General features: G+C 41.9%; 1 protein-coding gene across 2 annotated transcripts in view; it reads right to left on the reverse strand.

Moving 5' to 3' along the window:
• Positions 1-16,774: 16,774 nt before the first annotated feature.
• PREP (prolyl endopeptidase) overlaps positions 16,775-20,325 on the reverse strand; it is a 140,075-nt gene continuing 136,524 nt past the window's right edge. For both annotated transcript variants that reach the window (XM_033234727.1, XM_033234728.1), the window contains exons 13-15: positions 19,760-19,891; positions 19,075-19,231; positions 16,775-17,534 (exon numbers count right to left, since the gene is read on the reverse strand). In XM_033234727.1, coding sequence (XP_033090618.1) covers positions 17,240-17,534; positions 19,075-19,231; positions 19,760-19,891 — 584 coding nt within the window. In that variant the 3' untranslated portion in view covers positions 16,775-17,239. The remainder of the gene's footprint in view (positions 17,535-19,074; positions 19,232-19,759; positions 19,892-20,325) is intronic.

The following is a 20,325-nucleotide window of genomic DNA, read 5'->3' on the forward strand; positions in this document are numbered from 1 at the left end:
CTGGAGAGAGGAGCCATGGTGAATCAGTGGACCCAAAAGCAAAGGGGTTTGTGTCCTGCCCCGCTCTGGATCCCTTGGGAGGATGGCAATATCGGCTGGTTGGCACATTGGCTGTGATGTGTCCCTGAGCGAGAAGCTGGCTGACAGATGGGCCTGAGGCAGCTCCTGGCTCTCCCCAGCCTGCAGACGGTGTGCAGAGGACTAGAGACCCTTAAGAGTCCTGCTGAAGAAATTGAGGGATTCTGGGAGGATGGAGGAGTAGCTGGAGCCTGAGGTCAGCATGAAGAAGCTGCAGAGCAAGTGACTGGCACGCTGGAGCCAGGTGGTGGATGACAGAATGCTGTCCCCAGTGGGCAGACGGATGGGCCTACTGATCCTCAGCAGTCACCAATGTGAGACATGAGCTGGACCCTAGAAGGAAGATGGAGAGACCAGCTGGCAGAGAGGGTATCTTTGGGTAGGGCAGTCATTTACTCAATCCAAGTATTATATAATAGCCTTTTTGAGATCAATAGATTTGTATTTTGTGACTGAGAAGCTGAGGCTCTTGAAGTGAGGGTAATTCACCCAAGTTCATCCAGGAGCCTGTAGACTCAGGGCTAAGTTCTGTGTTCAGCCTCAGCAGTTCATCCCATGTGCTTAACGTCAGTTTCTCTGCTCCTTTCAAGTTTTTTTTTTTTTTTCTGGTTTCTACTTTTAGATGTCTCATTTAATCTCCAAAGACGTTCATGATTCTTCCGAGATACATACTCCAAACAGATAAAACGTAGTGTGGTTTGGCCTTATAGTAATGACTCAGTCCATCACCTTTTAATAAAAATGCTGTAGTAATCCCCAGTGGAAAATCCCATACAGTATAAAATTGTTTTTTGGTGAAACCCTCAATTAGTTCTCCCAGTTGATTTTATGTTTCATTCATTTGGAGCTTATTGGATTTACATTTGAGACTCCAAAATTAAAAAGTAATAATTAAACACAGCAGAATACTGAATTTTTCAAATTCATAGTACTTTGTTAATTTTCAAGTTTTCTTTCTTTTGCATATGGTCAGAGTCTATGATAAAGATCTTATCCCACTATGTATATTTTCCTCATTCATTCATGCAAACTACAAGAAAGTTTCTTTTTTTTTTTTTTTTTGAGATGGAGTTTCGCTCTTGTTGCCCATGCAATGGCTCCATCTCAGCTCACCACAACCTCTGCCTCCTGGGTTCAAGCTCTTCTCCTGCCTCAGTCTCCCAGGTAGCTGGGATTACAGGCATGCGCCACCATACCTGGCTAATTTTGTATTTTTAATGGAGATGGGGTTTCTCCACGTTGGTCAGGCTGGTCTCGAACTCCCGATCTCAGGTGATCTGCCTGCCTTAGCCTCCCAAAGTGCTGGGATTACAAGCGTGAGCCACTGTGCCTGACTGAAAGTTCATTTCTTAATCAAAATTTTGTCATAATTTGTATCCATTAATTTTTCTTAACAGTTAAAAAATACACATTTGTAGACTCCTGGTTTCTCTCTTTCATGTAAAGAGCTTGGAATCACTGTTTCATCCTAATAACGAGTAAAACCTGAACAGACTAAAAAGTCAAGAAGTCTTCTTGGTCTGTGAGAGGGGAGGACACAGGGCAAATTGTTGTTCCCAAGATTGGAGAGAGGCAAATACAGAGAGACACAGCTTACTGGAGCAAAGACTCACGCCCAAGTGGAACCTCGATGGGAACCAGTGCCAGAGTAGGAAAACCTTAACTGTAATTGATGAATTCTCAGAGATATAGTGTGGACAGCACTGACTTTTAAAAACTCCAGGGGCCAGGCATGGTGGCTCATACCCATAATCTCAGCACTCTGGGAGGCTGAGCTGGGAGGATTGCTTGAGCCCAGGAGCTCAAAACCAGGCTGGGCAACATGGCGAAACCCTCTTTTTACCGGGAAAAAAAAAAAAAAAAGCTCCAGGAGGACCTGGTCATAGTGGGGGCCCTTACAATATTGTGAAATTTCTCTCCAAGAGCTTGAGCAGTTCCAGAGAAAAATTGCCTTGTACTTTTGGTAAAGGGAGGGGAAAATGAACCCTGTTGAAATATGCCAGGGTACTTTGTTCTTAATACCAGTGTTCGCTATCAGGAGAAACTGGCTGACCAGAACCTAATCTGCTGGGTATTATCAAAGCCTAACAGATGGGGGTAGGGAATACCCAATTCCAGTCAGTTTTAGCATTTCATGTGGAAGAAGGGAAATACCCAACTCCAGCCCACTCCAGTCATCCTGTACCACCTAAGGGGAGGGAAAAAACTGAGAAACACTTGTGAAGTTCACAGCCCAGAGTGAGTCATAGGACCACTAAGACCGAGATATAATTATAGCACTATAGCATGCTGCCCCGCCACCCATACCTTACCCCACCACATTACAAAAGAACTATTTACAGCATTTCCTTTGATCCAACACATTGTGTCCAGCTATCAAGAAAAAATTACAAGGCATACTAAAAGTCAACAAACAAAAACAGAAAAACAAACACACCACAGAGCAAGTATCAGTGGCAGGCATGGCAACGATGTTGGAATTATCAAATCAGGAGTTTAAAACAACTATGATTAATGTGCTAAGGGCTCTACTGGGTAAAGTAGACAGCTTGCAAAAACAGATGGGCAATGTAAGCAGAGAGATGGAAATCCTAAAAAAGAACAGAAAAGTAGTGCTTAACGGATATGAAGAATGCCTTTCATAGGATTACTAGTAGACTGGACATGGCCAAGGAAAGAATCTCCAAGCTTGAGGATACATCAATAGAAACTTCGAAAACTGAAAAGCAAAGAAAACAAAGATTGAAAACAACTAACTAGAATATCCAAGATCTATGGGACAACTACAAAGGAGTAACATGTGTGTAGTGGGAATACCAGAAGAAGAAGAAAGAGGAGCAGAAGAAATATTTGAAACAATAATGGCCGAGCGTGGTGGCTCATGCCTGTAATTCCAGCACTTTGGGAGGCCAAGGAGGGTGGATCACCTTAGGTCAGGAGTTCAAGACCAGCCTGGCCAACATGGTGAAACCTCGTCTCTACTAAAAATACAAAAATTACCTAGGTGTGGTGGCGGACACCTGTAATCCCAGCTCCTTGGGAGGCTGAGGCAGGAGAATCACTTGAACCTGGGAGACAGAGGTTGCAGTGAGCCAAGATTGTGCCACTGCACTCCAGCCTGGGCAATACAGAGAGACACCATCTCAAAAAAAAAAAAAAAAAAAAAAAAAAGAATTCCTCCTATTAACATCAGACACCAAACCACAAATCCAGGAAGCTCAGAGAACACTTAGCAGGATAAATGCCAAAACACCCACACCTAGGCATATCATTTTCAAACTACAGAAAGCCAAAGATAAATAAAAAATCCTTTTGCTTGAGATCAGGAGTTCAAGGCTACAGTGAGCTGTAATCACGCCATTGCACTCCAGCCTGGGTGATAGAGTAAGACCTTGTCTCTAAAAATGAATAAAGAAATGAAGCAAAGAAAAAAGAAAACCCTGAAATAAGCCAGAGGAAAAGAACATGTTACTTTTAAAGGAATAAAAAATAAGAATTGCATCCTGCTTCTCCCCAGAAAGCATGCAAGCCAAAAGAGAATGGAGTGAAATATTTGAAGTGTTGAAAGAAGCTCGGTGCAGTGGCACATGTCTGTAATCCTAGTTACTTGGGAGGCTGAGGGAGGAGAATCACTTGAGGCCAGGAGTTCAAGGCCAGCCTGGGCAACATAGTGAGATTCTGTCTCTAAAACAAAATGGAAAAAAATTATATCAGAAATGAAAAGAGGGGTCATTATTACATACCCAAGGACATTAAAAGGATAACAAAAACATACTATGAACAACTCTACACCCACAAATGTGATAACCTAGAGGAAATGGATTGATTCCTTGAAATACGCAAGTGGCCAAAATTCAAACAAGAAGAAATGGACTATTTGAGTAAGTCTGTATCTATTAAAGAAATTGAATCAATAATCAGCTTCCAAAACAGAAATCACAGGCCCAGGTGGGTTCACTAGTGAAATCTACAAACATTTAAGGAAGATATTATATCAATTCTTCACAATCTCTTTCACAGGATAGAAGCAGAGGGAATACTTTTTTTTTTTTTTTAAGATGGAGTCTTGCTCTGTCAGCCAGGCTGGAGTGCAATGGTGCAATCTTGGCTCACTGCAGCCTCTGCCTTCTGGGTTCCAGGGATTCTCCTGCCTCAGCCTCCCAAGTAGCTGGGACTACAGGCATGTGCCACAACACCTGGCTAATTCTTGTATTTTTAGTAGAGACGGGGTTTCACCATATTGGGTAGGATAGTCTCAATCTCTTGACCTTGTGATCTGCCTGCCTTGGCCTCCAAAGTGCTGGGATTACAGGCATGAGCCACTGCACTTGGCCCAGAGGGAATACTTTCTAACTCATTCTATGAGGCTAGCATTATTCTAATAACAAAGACATTACAAGAAAACTATAACCAATATTTCTGATGAACGTAGATGCAAAAATCCTCAAAAGAATTACCAAATCAAATCCAACAATGTATAAAAGAATTATACACCATGACCAACTGGGATTTATCACAGCTATTTCCAGTCCTGTTCAACATTTGAAAATCAATTAATCCACCATATCAAAAGGCTTAAAAAGAAAAAAATCAGTGTTATCAATAGATGCAGGAAGAGCATTTGACAAAATCCACACTCATCCATAATAAAAATTCTCAGTGAACCAGGAACAAAGGAGAACTTCTTCAGCATGATAAAGAATATCTACAGAAAACCTACAGCTATATCATGCTTTATGGTGAGAAAAAGCTTTCCCCCTAAGATCAGAAAGAAGGCAAGGATGTCGCTTCTCACAACTCCTTTTCAAAATGGCACTTGAAGTTACTAATGCAATAAGACAAGAAAAGGAAATAAAAGTTAAACACATTGGGAAGGAAGAAATAAACTCTTGTTCATAAATGTCATGATCATCCATGTAGAACATCCAAAAGAACTGACAAAAAACAAACTACTGAAACTATGAAGTGATTATAGCAAGGTTGCAGGGTACCAGGTTAATATATAAAAGTCAATTGCTTTCCTGTATTCTAGCAGCAAATAAATGGAATTTGAAATTAAAACCACAATACAAATGTAAATATTACATTAACACCTCCACAAATAAAATATTTAGCTATAAACCTAACATGTATAAAATCTATGTGAGGAAACCTATAAAACTCTGAATGGACTCAACTACATAAGTGGGCTGATATTCCATGTACATGGATAGGAAAACTAATACTATTAAGATGTTGGTTCTGACCAGGAGCAGTGGCCCACACCTGTAATCCCAGCACTTTGGGACACTGAGATAGACAGATCTCTTGAGCTCAGGAGTTTGAGACCAGCCTGGGCAACATGGCAAAACCCTGTCTCTACAAAAAATACAAAACTTAGCCAAGCATGATGTTGTGCACCTGTAGTCCCAGCTACTTGGGGGGTGGAGGCAGAAGGATTGCTTGAGTCCAGAATATCGAGGCTGCAGTGAGCTGTGATCGTGCCACTGTACTCCAGACTGGGTGACACAGTGAGACTGTCTCAAAAAAAAAAAAAAAGTTCTTTTCAACTTGATCTATACATTCAATGCAATCCCAATCAAAATCCCAGAAACTTATTTTGAGGCTATTAACAAACTGATTCTAAAGTTTATATGAAGAAATGAAATATCCAGAATAGGCAACACAATTTTGAATGAGAATAACAAAGTTTGAGGACAGACACTACCTGACTTCAAAACTTAACTATAAACTACAGTAATCAAGACAGTAATCAAGCCAAAAGAACAGGCAAACAGATCAATGGAACAGAACAGACAATCCAGAAATAGACCCACATACATCTAGTCATCTTACATTGGCAAAGGAGCAAAGGCAATACAATGAAGAAAGACAGTCTTTTCAACAAATGGTGCTGGAACAACTGGACTTCCACAGGCAAAAAACAAAAACAAAACAAAAAAAAAAACATAGACCTTACACCCTTCACAGAAATTAACTCAAATGGATCATAGACCTAAATATAAAATGGAAAACCGTAAGAGTCCTAGAAGGTAACATAGACAATCTAAATGACCTTGGGGATAGCAATTACTTTTAAGATATAACACCAAAGGCATGCTTTGTGAAAGAAATGGTAAGTTGGACTTTATGAAAATGAAAAACTGCTCTGTGAAATACAGTGTTGAGAAAATGAGAAGACAAGTCATAGACTAGGAGAAAGTATTTGCAAAAGTCTTATCTGATAAGAGACTATAATCCAAAATATAAAAAGAACTCTTAATATTGAAGAATAAGAAAACAAACAAGCAGTATTGGGTTCTCAGCAAAATTTAAGAGGAATGTAGAAATTCCTCTTTGGCCCTTAAAAAATGGGCCAAAGACCTTAACAGACATCTCACCAAAGAAGATATACAGATGACAAATAAGCATATAAAAAGATGCTCCGGCCAGGCGTGGTGGCTCATGCCTGTGATCCCAGCTACTCGGGAGGCTGAGGCAGGAGAATCGCTTCAACCCGGGAGGCAGAGGTTGTAGTGAGCCAAGATCATGCCACTGCACCCCAGCCTGGGTGACAGAGCGAGACTCCACCTCAAAAAAAAAAAAAAAAAGATGCTCCACATCACATGTTATCAGGGAAACACACACACAGAAAACAAATACCACTACATGCCTGTCAGGATGGCCGAAATCTGTAACACTGACAAATGCTGGCCAGGACGTGGAGCAATGGGAGCTCTCATTCATCGCTGGTGGGGATGCAACATGATGTAGCCACTTTGAAAGACAGTTTGCCAGTTTCTTACAGAACTAAACATTCTCTTATCATACAGTCCAGCAATTGTGTTCCTTAGTATTTACTCAAAGGAGTTAAACTCACATCCACACAAAACTCGTGCATGGGTGTTTATAGCAGTTTATTCATAACTGCCAAAACTTGGAAGCCACCAAGATGTCCTTCAGTAGGTGGATGGATAAATAAACTGTAGTACACACAGATAATAGTATGTATTTCAGAACTAAAAAGAAATTAGCGATCAAGCCATGAAAAGACATGGAGAAAATTACTAAGTGAAAGAAGCCAATCTGAAAAGGCTACATGCTGTAAAATTAACTATATGATATTCTGAAAAGGCAAAACCATGGAGACAATAAAAGGATCTGGGGTTTTCAAGGGTTGGGGAGGATGAATATGGAGCACAGAGGATTTTCAGGACAGAGAAAATGCTCTGTATGATACTAAAATGATAGATACATGTCATTATGCATTTTTCCAAACCAACAGAATGTACACCACCAAAAGTGAACCCTAATGTAAACTATGGACTTTGGGTGATTATCATGTGTCCATGTAAGTTCATCAGTCAGAACAAGATGTACCTCTGAGGTGGGGGATGTTGATAATGGGGAAGTCTATGTCGTGTGTGCGGAGAGGGGATATATGGGAAATCTCTACATTCCTCTTTAATATTGCTGTGAACCCAATACTGCTTAAAAATAGTCTTAAAAATATATGCATATGTGTGTATATTTGCCACAAGAAAAAATATGAAGGAACAGGTGGTGAATGAGTTAGCTCTAGACCTACAAAAAAGTCACATTCTGCAGTGGTTCTGACTTAGAGTAGAGGGTTTAGGGAACTGGGAAGTACAAATGATCACAAGCCAGTATCTACTGAGACTCCTCTACTCCCCATCTCCTCTCTCTCTGCCAGCATTTCCCCAGCGCATTCAAGTGCAAAACCTGCAACATCAGGAGAAGTGGAGGGAGGTACATGTGGACTGAAAAAAAAAAAAAATCAGATTAGATGCCACTCCTTTTATTTTGTTGGGAGATAAAATGTTTGTTCACATTTTATCTGTACATAGATTTAAATATGTTTTTATTTTTATCGATTTAGGGAGTACAGATTTTTTTTTTTTTTTTTTTTGAGGCGGAGTCTCGCTCTGTCGCCCAGACTGGAGTGCAGTGGCCGGATCTCAGCTCACTGCAAGCTCTGCCTCCCGGGTTCCCGCCATTCTCCTGCCTCAGCCTCCCGAGTAGCTGGGACTACAGGCGCCCGCCACCTCGCCCGGCTAGTTTTTTTTTGTATTTTTAGTAGAGACGGGGTTTCACCGTGTTAGCCAGGATGGTCTCGATCTCCTGACCTCGTGATCCGCCCGTCTCGGCCTCCCAAAGTGCTGGGATTACAGGCTTGAGCCACCGCGCCCGGCCCAGATTTCTTACGTATGTTGCATAGTGGTGGATTCTGGGCTTTCAGTGTACCTCTCATCCTAATAGTGTTCACATTATTTAGTGTTTAATGTATAATATATCATATATTATAAATTAATATAATTAAATTAATATATGAATATTATATATTATATTTAATATATATAAGTCGAACTTTAAAATTCATTGGTGGATCATGTATTTTGCTATCTTAGAAATGAGGCTAAAGGTTACCATGCAGGGAATTATGCTGAGGCATTAATAAGTCTGGCACAGGTAATGAACTTGATAGAAATAATTGCTTACTTACGTTTTTGAAATTGCTGAGTTTTTATTTAAATTTCAAAGTATTGGGGCTAGGCACGGTGGCTCACGCCTGTAATCCCAGCACTTTGGGAGGCCTAGGTGGGCAAATCATCTGAGGTCAGAGGAGTTCAAGACCAGCCTGGCCAACATAGAGAAACCTCATCTCTACTAAAAATGTAAAAATTAGCTGGGTGTGGTGGTGGGCGCCTGCTGTCCTAGCTACTCTGGAGGCTGAGGCAGAAGAATTGCTTGAACCCAGGAGGCAAAGGTGGCAGTGAGCTGAGATTGCACCATTGCACTCCAGCCCGGGTGACAAAGGAAGACTCCATCTCAAAAAAAAAAAAATTGGGAATGACTAAAAATACATTTTTAGCACTAGGTGAACTGGCTGTATTTGCCTACTCCACAGCCATGCACAGGGCCCCACCTAAATTTTAAAATATGGGGACCAGAGCTTGGTAAATGTTCTTTGCTGGACACTGGGATCTTTAAAATAGGACAATAGAACTACATATCATGATCCCAAGAAGATTGTATGCATACCACTAGGGATTTAAATATAATGAGTCTTAGGAAATAAAATGATCACCATTCTTAAGAAAAAGAACATTCTTGTAATAATGTGCAAATTCAACAGAAGTTAGAATATGCAAAGAGTTCATATTTTGCTGATTTTTAAATAAAACCTTTAGTATAATATAACTTTTAAAGATATATTTAGAAATTATAGCAGAATTGCAACAGCATTACAGAAAGTTGAAAAATGGAGGAAAAAGTTCCTCCTGGGAACCAACATCAGAACTGACATCATTTTGCTGTGTTAAGTCAGTGATTCCTCAGTTGACCACCAAATTGGAATCACCTGGGGAGCTTGTTAACCAGCAGCTCTTGGTTCCTTGTGAGTCAGAATCTCTGTAGGTAGGACTCCATGGATTTATAGCTGTAATAAGCTCTCCAGCTGATTCTGATCTGCAGCTGGGAGATTAACTTGTTCAGCTGCCTAGATCATTCTACCACCAGTTCATCCTGCAGGGCCCATCCCAGGCTTTGCTGCAGAGATTGTCTCTGCTTAAGACAAGCCACAGAAGGCTTAAAATGGGAGGTGACCTGATCTTACCCATTTGTATAAAGCCCTGGAGTAGAATCTGAAAGGAACAAAACTTGGAGTCAGGGAGAGCAATTATGAAGCATGGTGAGGATAGAGAGACATGGGTACATTTGAGGCAAATTTAGAAGGTAGAATTTGGTAGAACTTGCTGACAACTGGATTTAAGAAGGAAAAAAATCAAGACATCGTCCAGGTTTAGGGACAGATGGTAATAACTATTTGAGATAGGACACACAGGAACCTTATTTATATAAATTTTTATTATAATTTGTCTGAAATATTTTTCCAAAGTGGTATTTAAATATGCATCTGAATTAAGACAAAAATACAACTTACCTTAAATTTTAAGGTAATCTTTGAGAGGGAAAAATAGTCACTTTATAGTGGAGAGACTAGGGAGACACCACCTTAACCAAGTGATCCAAATTGATGTCACCAGGAATAAGACATATGAACACCCTGTGCCCCCATTAGGACGCACTGAGAAGAGCACAACGTCACATCTGGGGTATGCTTGCTAAAACTGCATAACCTTGGCTGGCGTGCTGTGGCTCACGCCTGCAATCCCAGCACTTTCGGAGGCCGACGGGGGTGGATCACCTGAGGTCAGGAGTTCGAGACTAACCTGGCCAACATGGTGCAACCCTGTCTCTACTAAAAATACAAAAATTAGCCAGGCATGGTGGTGGGCACCTGTAATCCCAGCTACTCGGGAGACTGAGGCAGGAGAATCGCTTGAACCCAGGAGGTGGAAGTTGCAGTGAGCTGAGAACGCACCATTACAGTCCAGCATGGGCGACAAGAGGGAAACTGTCTAAAATAAATAAGTAAATAAAAAATAACACTTAGCTTAAAACACATACATTGGGCTGGGCGTGGTGGCTCACCCCCGTAATCCCAGCACTTTGGGAGGCTGAGGCGGGCAGATCACAAGGTCAGGAGATGGAGACCATCCTGGCTAACACAGTGAAACCCCATCTCTACTAAAAATACAAAACATTAGCCAGGCATGGTGGCAGGCACCTGTAGTCCCAGCTGCTTGGGAGGCCGAGGCAGGAGAATGGCATGAACCCGGGAGGCAGAGCTTGCAGTGAGCTGAGATCGCACCACTGCACTCCAGCCTGGGCGACAGAGCGAAACTCCGTCTCAAAAACAAGAAACACATACATTGTACAGCTATACAAAACTATTCGTTTTTCATGTATATATATATTTTTACTTTTAAAGCCTTGTTAACTAAGACACAAACACACACATTAGCCTAGGCCTACATGGGGTTAGGATCATCAGTATTGCTCACTGTCTTTCACTACACATCCTTCCAAGGTCTTCAGGGCCAGTAACGCTCATGGAACTGTGATCTCCTATAACAGTGACTTCTTCTGGAAAACCTCCTGAAGACCTTGCCTGAGACTGTTACAGGGTAGCTTTTTTGTTTTTAGGAGTATCCTCCAAAATGATAAAAACCATAATATAATGAACACATAAACCAGGAACAGCTGTTATGATCAAGTATTAGGTACTGTACATACTTGTTTGTGCTAGACCTTTATACAACCGGCAGTGCAGTAGGTCTGTTTACAACAGTATCACCACAAACACGTACGTGTTGCACTGTGACATTAGGGTGGCTATGATGTCATGAGGTGATAGGAATTTTTCAGCTTGTTATAATCTTATGGGACTATCATTAAACAATGCACTCATATGCAGAAATGTCGTTATGTGGTGCATGATTATGTCTTGGATGAATTGCAGAATTTCACACTCCAAGGCAAGACGAGAGTAGTGACGGAGCAGGGGGTGGCACTGGTGTTCAGGTTCCTGCATCTTCTGGGGCCTGAGGTCGCAGGCAACCTGGTCCTCTGGAAAAATGCCAATCACAGTGCCAACGCCTGAATGTCCTGGGGAAATAACTCAGTGCTACCTGTGTTAACTTCCATCATTTTCTCTGGAGTTTTAGGGTGATTATGTTTTGATGCTGACTTTGTTTTCAAATTAACCTCAGTTTGACTCTCCATAGAGGTGACTGGAAGCTGATGTTTATCAAAGCCTTTAATACATTGGAACTCAAAGACACTATAATATTTTGTTAATTAGATGTAAATCAGTTTCTAAATCATATATTACCATTATGACATTTTGTTTATAATTTCTGGGATTATTTGGCGTTAATAACTTCCACAAATGGCCACCAAGACATTTTCTCTTGCATGATAAACAAGAGCTTCCTTAGTCACTTCCTTGGCATTGAACGAATGCCTCCTTGCCTGTGCCTCCCCCCTGCCTGCTTCTCAGTGCTGCGGTCTTGTGGCTGCAGGAGGCCCTGAGCTCCCGAGCAGAGCAAAGTCTGTAAGGTGGATGCAGGGCATATTCTCAGGACACCGTATCAGCAGGCCTGACATTTGATCTACAGGAGCAAACTCAGCAGAGAGAGAGAGAGGGACAGTTTTGCCTGCAAATGTGAACTCTGACCTAAAGACGGCTGCTCAAAATAGCCCTCATCCTCTTTGCGTAAAACTGATATGCAAGCTTTTATCTCAGTTGCCCCTGGTCACCTGCCTTTCTTACTTGACTCTGTAATTCTCCAGGTGGCTATTCCTGGATGACACTCATCCAGAAAGGGTCATTGCTCCTTTTTCTCTTTATTTCACTACCGGAGATTATTTTGATAACATTATGATTTACAAACCATAAAATTCATACATTTCAAGTGTACAATTCAATGACTTTTTTGTAAATTTACCAGGTTGTGCAACCATTACTGTAATGCAGTTTTAGAACATTTTCATCATCCCGGTTAGATCCTTTATGCCCAAGTAGTTAATTACCATCTTCACCCCCAACTCCAGGTAGCCACTAATCTACATTCTGTCTTTATAGAATTGCCTTTTCAGGATACTTCACTTAAATATAATCAGACTATACACGGTCATTTGTGTCTGGCTTCTTTCACTTATAATGTTTTTGAGGTTCATCCATGATGTGGCATGTCAGTGATTTCTGTGATGGTGGGTTCCTGCTGCCCCCTGCCCCCAAATTCCTTAAAGGTGCTAAGCCACCTGCTCTTTGAATAACCCCCGCCGCTTCCCCCTAGGATCTCCTTCCGTCAGTTTCCCAAGGGTTGTCGGGTCTCATCTCTCGGTGGCTTCACCTGACTGAGCTGCCTGCCTTCTCCAGCCTATCCTCCAGGCCCCGCCTGGCTCCCTGTTCCCCCCACACTGGCTTCCTGCTCTTCCTCCAAAGGCTTGGCTGGTTCCTGCCTCAGGCTCTGCCCATTGCTGCTGTCCCTACCACCCCCCGCCAAAGCCCCAAATCTTTACCCAGTGTTTGTCCCCTCATTCTGTTCGGGTCTTTGTTCAAATGTTGCTTCCTGAGGCACCCTGACCTCGACTCAAATAGCATTCCTTCTCTCGGACTATTGATTTGCCTCACTTTGTTTCTTCACAGCTCTTTTTATTCCTGTTTCTTGTTAATTCCTGAAATTATACTTTCTGTTTATTATCTTAATAGGCTCGTGGCTATCTTAGTCTGTTTAAGCTGTTATAATAGCATAAACTGGTAGCTTATCAACAACAGAAATTTCTCTCTCACCGTCCTAGAGTCTGGGATATCTAAGATCAAGGCACTGGCAGATTTGGTGTCTGATGAGGGTTGCTTCCTAGTTCATAGGCGACACGGTCTCCTGTGTCCTCACATGGTGGAAGGGATGAGGGGTCTCTCCTTGGGCTCTAATATAAAGGCACCAGTCCCATTCATGAGGATTCTGTCCTCATGACCCACCACCTCCTGAAAGGCCCTGCCTCCTAACACCATCACTCTGGGATTTACGATTTCAACATACACATTTTGGGGAGGATATAAACACTCAGACAACAGCAGTAAGAGAGCTGTCGCGGCCGGGCATGGTGGCTCATGCCTGTAATCCCAGCACTTTGGGAGGCTGAGGTGAGTGGATCACCTGAAGTCAGGAGTTCAAGACCGGCCTGGCCAACATGGCGAAATTCCATCTCTACTAAAAATACAAAAAGATTAGCTGGGAGTGATGGCATGCACCTATAATCCCAGCTACTGGGGAGGCTGAGCCAGGAGAATCACTTGAACCCAGGAGGCAGAGGTTGCAGTGAGCTGAGATAGCACCACTGTACTCCAGCCTGGGCCATAAGAGCAAAACTCCATCTCAAAAAAAGAGTGCAGTCTCCAAGGCCCAGCTCCTGGGGTTACTGCCCTGCCTGCCCACTTCCTGGCTGGGGGACTTAAGAGACTTTTGCCAAATGGGGAAAAGGTATTATGTGCTTCCTAAAGTTGTGTGAGGACAAACATTCATCCACACAGAGCGCTTACAGCAGGTGGCACAGGGTAAACACGAGCAAGATAATTTATCATCTCTGAATATCAGTATCAGTTGATATTCCAGGGAGGAATATCAACTGAATGAGGGCAGGAATTTTTCTCTCTGCACCTTCAGTCCCTGAGATATGGAGGCAGAGAATGGCTCAATGTTTCTCCTTCATGGGCCTCAGTCCTCATCCCACTGGCCTGACCACCCCAATAGTATGACCTCTGCCTCTTTACAGCAACCCCCACAGCTTTCCAGCCTGTCCTTAACCTGCCTTGGAGTCGTTGCAACTCCTTCTGGGCATTAGCTGTGTGGCCTGCTGGGAACTTCCAGAGGCTGGTAAAACTGACAAACCTTGGGAGACTGGTGACAGGCTTCCTTAGTTGAAATTTATCCTTTTCAAACTCGTAGCACCATTTGTGTGTAGCTGCTTAAGCTTTAGTGGGAGTATTTAAGAAACATGATTAATTGGAAAGTTTTACAGTATTCCAGGTATGTACATAGTGAACATAGATGTGACTTTATCTTACTAAGGTAACAAATGCTCTGGTGTGTTTAGCAAGGCCTTGTGACAAAGCAGTGAGGCCACCTGTGCAACATGTACAACTATTTTTTTTTTCAAAACAACACTCCTCAAAAAACTAAACATAGAGGTCCTCTATGATTGAGCAATTCCACTACTGGGTATAAATCCAAAAGAAAGGAAATTAGTATGTCAAAAAGATATCTGCACTCCTGTGTCTACTGCAGCACTATTCACAATAGCCAAGAGAGGGAATCAACTCACGTGCCCATCAGCAGATGAACAGATAAAGAAAATGTGGTGCATATATACGGTGGAATATGATTCAGACATAAAAAAGACTGAGATCCTGTCATTTGCAGCAACATGGATGGAACTGAAGGTCAATATGGTAGTGAAGTAAGTCAGGCACAGGAGGACAAACATCGTATGTTCTCCACTCACGTGGGAGCTAAAAAAAGTAGGCGGAGAAAGGGAGAATGAAGAGATTAATGGGTACAAATACACAGTTTGAAAGAAGACCTAGTGTTAGATCAGTAGGGTGTCTATAGTTTACAATCATCTGTGCATTTCAAAATAGCTAGAAGAGAGGAATGATAAGACAGACCCTAAGGGCAGAGCACAGGATACGGAAAAGTGGGATCGAACAGAGAAGAATCCCTTAAAGTTCTGGGTAGGAGCCCAGTCTCAAGTCTTATTTCTAATGTTTAAAGCTCCCCACACTCCCCAAAATATCTTTAGTTGGTGGGATTAGTGATCCTGTTAAAATCTAGATACAAACATTAGGTTGGAAAAGAGAATTCCTAACTGGAGGCCGATCATGCTAGGCATTAAAAATGTATTACTGTATTCCTCATCATCAGTTCCTAAGTGACATTTGAGATTTGAACCCAGTCCTGACGTCTGAAGCTCAGACACTACACACTGTATTTTCTGCTGTGAAGCAGACCTCAGAAAGTATGGTTAGATTCTGTGCAACCTTGAAAATGCTCTGGACTCGGTGGATACAACTCAGCTATCTGTACTTCACACAACACAGCTAGTCTAGGAAAGAGGCTGCCTTTGGCTTGACTGTGCAAATGTATTTTCTTTCTTTCCTGCCATGCTGGTCAGCAGTTATACCAAAGCTAGCTAGTATCGGCTTCTGAGTAGATGGTGATGATGATGGAGACATGGTATGCAACACTGGCTACTGACACAGTTTCCAGAGGGGTTATGGTGAATCATATGTTCAATGACAGCTATATTATGTACAGTACTCAATAGTAATGGAAAACATGATTCCAGAAGAGAAAAACCAAGCCATATAGCTGTCTTTCAGTATGCTTGGTATGCAGTGATATGATACAAAATGGTATGTCTAATTTTTGACCATAACTTGAAGTAGAGAATGAGAGAGAGCTCTTAAAAGCACATACATGTACAGCTTGGAAGATGGGACTTACTTGGAAAAGTACAAAATTATTGGAATAATGAAGTATTTTAAGTTATTTTATATAAGGTTAAGATACTATATAAAATAATTTTCATCATATCTGATAAAGCAAGACAAAGGGGAAAAAACTGTTTTAAGTTAGATCAGCATTTCCCAAACTGATATTCAAAGGAACATTGTTTCATGAGATGTTAAAATATATGTCCTGAAAAAAATTATATGGATGAAAGTTTAAGGAATAGTATATCTTAAAAAACTTTTTTTTTCCCCCCAAGTATAACTATTTCTATTTCCAGGAGTGATCTATGCAAGAGAAACAGCTTGGGAAATGCTGGAATTTCTGACTGTAAGATACGCTTGGATATATGTATCTGTTTGGATAATGTACTCATGTGATCTCTTGGAACCAACGATCCTTGGTTCCGAGAGCTCCTTGGGGAACTCTGATTTCTAGGAATACTTTGTAAACAAATCAATACACAGACCAATAGGTGAATAATCTGAATTTTCCAGTCCAGTGATTTTTGAAAGGAGGCATCCAAACCAAAAGATCCCCAGATTTTTACCCAACTAAGTGGTTAGTGTTTATGATAGTGAACCCCCTCTGACAGCTTCATCACCTCTAACAAGGGAGATGGAGTGGCTGAACAACTTATTTTCAAAGCTAACAAACATTCTATGACTTCACTGCTTGGAAACTAACTTGTTGCAGAAAGGTGAAATGCTTTATTCTCACAGAAAACTCCACTTCTGGAGTTTGCCCCTCAATATGAAGAAACCGGAAGTAAAGCCTGTCATTCTTAAATAACATTTATTATTGTTGCAAAGAAGTCTTCTCCATGAGAACATTTCTCACATTTATTGAAAGATATAGAGGTTATGGATATAGAAGCAAATTTCGCTGAGGTGTTATATATAAGTGTGCCCGACTATGATCCTTAATTCAGCAATCTAATATTCACAATGTGTTTGTTGCCATTTAGCTATTTATCCAAACATGCCTTTTTTTTAAAAAAAAAAAAAAAAAAAAAAAAAACCACATGTGCCTAGACTGGGTGGAAAAAGAAACGCCAAGGGCTTGCTAAAAAGGAGAAGCCTAAAAAAGATAAAATTCCCACAGCAGTTCTGTTCAACTGTAGCCTGTGAGTGCAGGAATAATGTTCCCGTGGGGAAGCATTATGCCCAGTGGTTTCTCGGTCTGAACGTGGGAAAGCCCTTGAGGTTTTCTGTCGTTGCCAGGAGGAAGCAGGAAACTGTTTATGGAATCCAGTCGATGTTCAGGCACCGCGCTATGAATGCAAACATGTCTGAGACTTCCTCTATCACTTTGGCTGTGGGCTTCCCTGCCCCATGGCCCGCCTTGGTGTCCACGTGGATAAGCAGGGGGTTGCTTTGCTTCCTGCTGCGGCCCACGATGTACTGAAGGGTGGCAATGAACTTCAGGGAGTGAAGAGGGACCACACGGTCATCATGGTCAGCAGTGAGGAGCAGCATGGACGGGTACTGGATGTCATCTGCTTCCGGTAACTTCACGTTATGCAATGGAGAGTATCTGGAAGGCAAAAACGCCTTTGTGAGGCTGGAGAGCAACAGTAGAGTTTTATGGCACAGGGACGTAGGTAGTTTACTAGCAAGGAGGACTGCAGTTAACTAGTATGTGAGTGACTACCACAGACTGTGCTTGCATTACCATTTAGGCCATGAGGCAAGGGCTCCTGGAAACTGGGGAGCTGTGTCATTTATGTGGCTCCAACTTTGAAAGACTGTAAGAAGTAAGCTCACGGGGCTGCTGAAACAACGCAAATCATAGGCACGCTTACTGCCAAAAAGAAGTTTTAATGTCTGTTTACTCATTGTTATCAGCATAGTGGTTGCAGGATACGAGGGAAGTTGTATAGGATTTCAATAATGCAACTTGCAGTTTCAAACATATGTAGCTATATTGAGCATAAAAGAAGTTTAACTGTACTTGAATATATTCCTTTTTTTTTTTTTTTTTTTTTTTGAGACAGGGTCTTGGAATGCAGTGGTGTGATCTTGGCTCACTGCAACCTCTGTCTCCCAGGCTCAAGCCATCCTTCCATCTCAGCCTCCCGAGTAGCTGGAACCACAGGCATGCACCACTGTGCCCAGCTAATTTTTTAGAGACAGTGTTCCACCACATTGCCCATGAAGGACTGGTCTTGAACTCCTAAGCTCAAGTGATCTGCCTATCTTGGCCTCCTAAAGTGCTGGGATCACAGGTGTGAGCCACCACACTCAACACCCTCTTCCCCTACTTTTGGCCTATCATTTCAGGAGCATATATTCTTTGCTTAATTTAGAAAAGGAAATCCCATATATGGATATAAAGTATAATAATACCTTTTGATTGCTATAGTAACAAATTACCACAAATTTAACAGCATGAAGCATCACAGACTTCTTATCTCACAGTTCTGTAAGTCTCAGTTGGCTCAGCTGGGTTCTCTGCTCTGGGTCTCCCAAGGTCAAAGTCAAGGTGTTGGCTGGTTGGACTTTTACGGGGAAACTCTGGAAAAAACCTACTTGCAGTCTCGGGATGTTGGCAGAATTCAGTTGTGTGCGGCTGTGGGACTTAGGTCTTGTTTCCTTGATGGCTGTTGGTTAGGGGTTGCTCAAAAGTTCTAGAGGTCCTGCTTCCTCCATCGTCAAAGCCAGCAATGGCAGGCTGAATCCTTTATATGCTTCCAATTTCTCCCACCTCCCTTTCTGCTGCATCCCTGACTCCAGCCAGAGAATGTGCTCAGCCTTTAAGGGTTTATGTGATTTGGGACCCCTCAGGTACTCCAAAGAGCAGCAGATTAATATCCTGCTCCCTCACAGCAAGCAGTACCTAGATAAGTGTCTGAATAACAAGGGTAGGAATCTTGGGAGGCCCTCTGTAGAATTTTGTTCTACCACATTTTTGTAACATTTTTGTAGTTTGTTGCTTTTGTTAAAGACTATATTAAAACAAGAAAGACAAGTAGGTATTCCTACCTCTTCTCCAGTAGATTATATGCAAATGCAAGGCACTGTGTTCAACTTTATATTAAACCACTAACAACATATATATGTCAATAAAACCTTACTTGACAAGCCATTCAAAGTGTTGTTTGCTGTCCGAGCACCCATAATCAGTGGTCCAAGCATGGCCGATGGTATATTTATGAAACTTCAGCATGTCCATTACTCCAACTTGGGCAATAACACAACCAAACAGGTCAGGTCTCTGATTTGCACAGGCAGCTAAAAACCCAAGGTAGAAAGAAAAGGGAGGCAGTCTATCATTAAACAAAGCAAGGCAATACTTACAAGCTTCCAGAGCCCTGGTTGCATTTATCCTTAGAGCATAGGAGGAAACCATCAGAAATCACCTGCCCAATGGCCCCAAAGCTCCCCACCCTCTCCGGTATCTGTCAGAGGCATGGGGATTCTCATCAGTAATAGAGCTTTACTCCCCAAAGTGAATGTTGAAAAGCTTGAGGACTTTCTGGAAACCCTGTATCCCCTCCTCCCATCCTCACTTGCTTTCACAGTGATAAGGGAGATTAAGGGACTTGTTCAAGATCTCAGGACCTGCCCAAGGCAGAATAGGGTCTCTTTGTATGTCATTTATCAGATGCCCAAATACAAATGGTACAAACAGGTTTTGCTCTCCTGATACCACTTTGTGGTCCTATCCACAAAGTAAATCAAGAGCTGCCTACAGATGGTGTATCTGAAAACCCCAAGAGGGCTAACTAGTAAGTACAATGAATAAAATCCAGTACTTACCCACTAAGAGGCCTCCATTTGAACCTCCATTAATAGTCAGCCTCTTGGGAGATGTGTAACCTTCCTTGATCAGATACTCAGCAGCGCACTGAAAGTCATCAAAGCAGTTCTGTTTGTTGGCCAAGATACCACCTACAATGTGCCAAAGTGGAAGAAAGTTAATTAACAAAACATAAAAATCAGTTTAAAGGGAATTCAAATGATAGGGCACAGTTTCAACTACTGATTAACTTAAAAACCATGGGTTAACACTGCATTAAAAAAAAAAAAAGCCTCAATTTAAGTTCTGTTATGCACTGTGGAAATATATCATCAATACCACAATGCTAATCCATATGGCGGATCTGTATTTTTCTAAAAGCCTCTAGAACTTAAACAGGAAACGCCCCAAAGGGAACAGATGGTTGGTTCTAAGAGAAGCATGATGATGAAAGGATAGCAGCATGGCATCACAAGGAACCTGTATTTTGGGAAGCTGAACTTACAAGTATAAACCAAGACCTGCAGCAGTGTTTAGTCCTCTGGGTTGCACCCGACACCTGAGTCGGAGCTGGCCGTGGGAGTGC

This window comes from Trachypithecus francoisi, unplaced genomic scaffold (genome assembly GCF_009764315.1).
Source record: "Trachypithecus francoisi isolate TF-2019V2 unplaced genomic scaffold, Tfra_2.0 Lachesis_group15, whole genome shotgun sequence".
NCBI lineage: Eukaryota > Metazoa > Chordata > Mammalia > Primates > Cercopithecidae > Trachypithecus > Trachypithecus francoisi.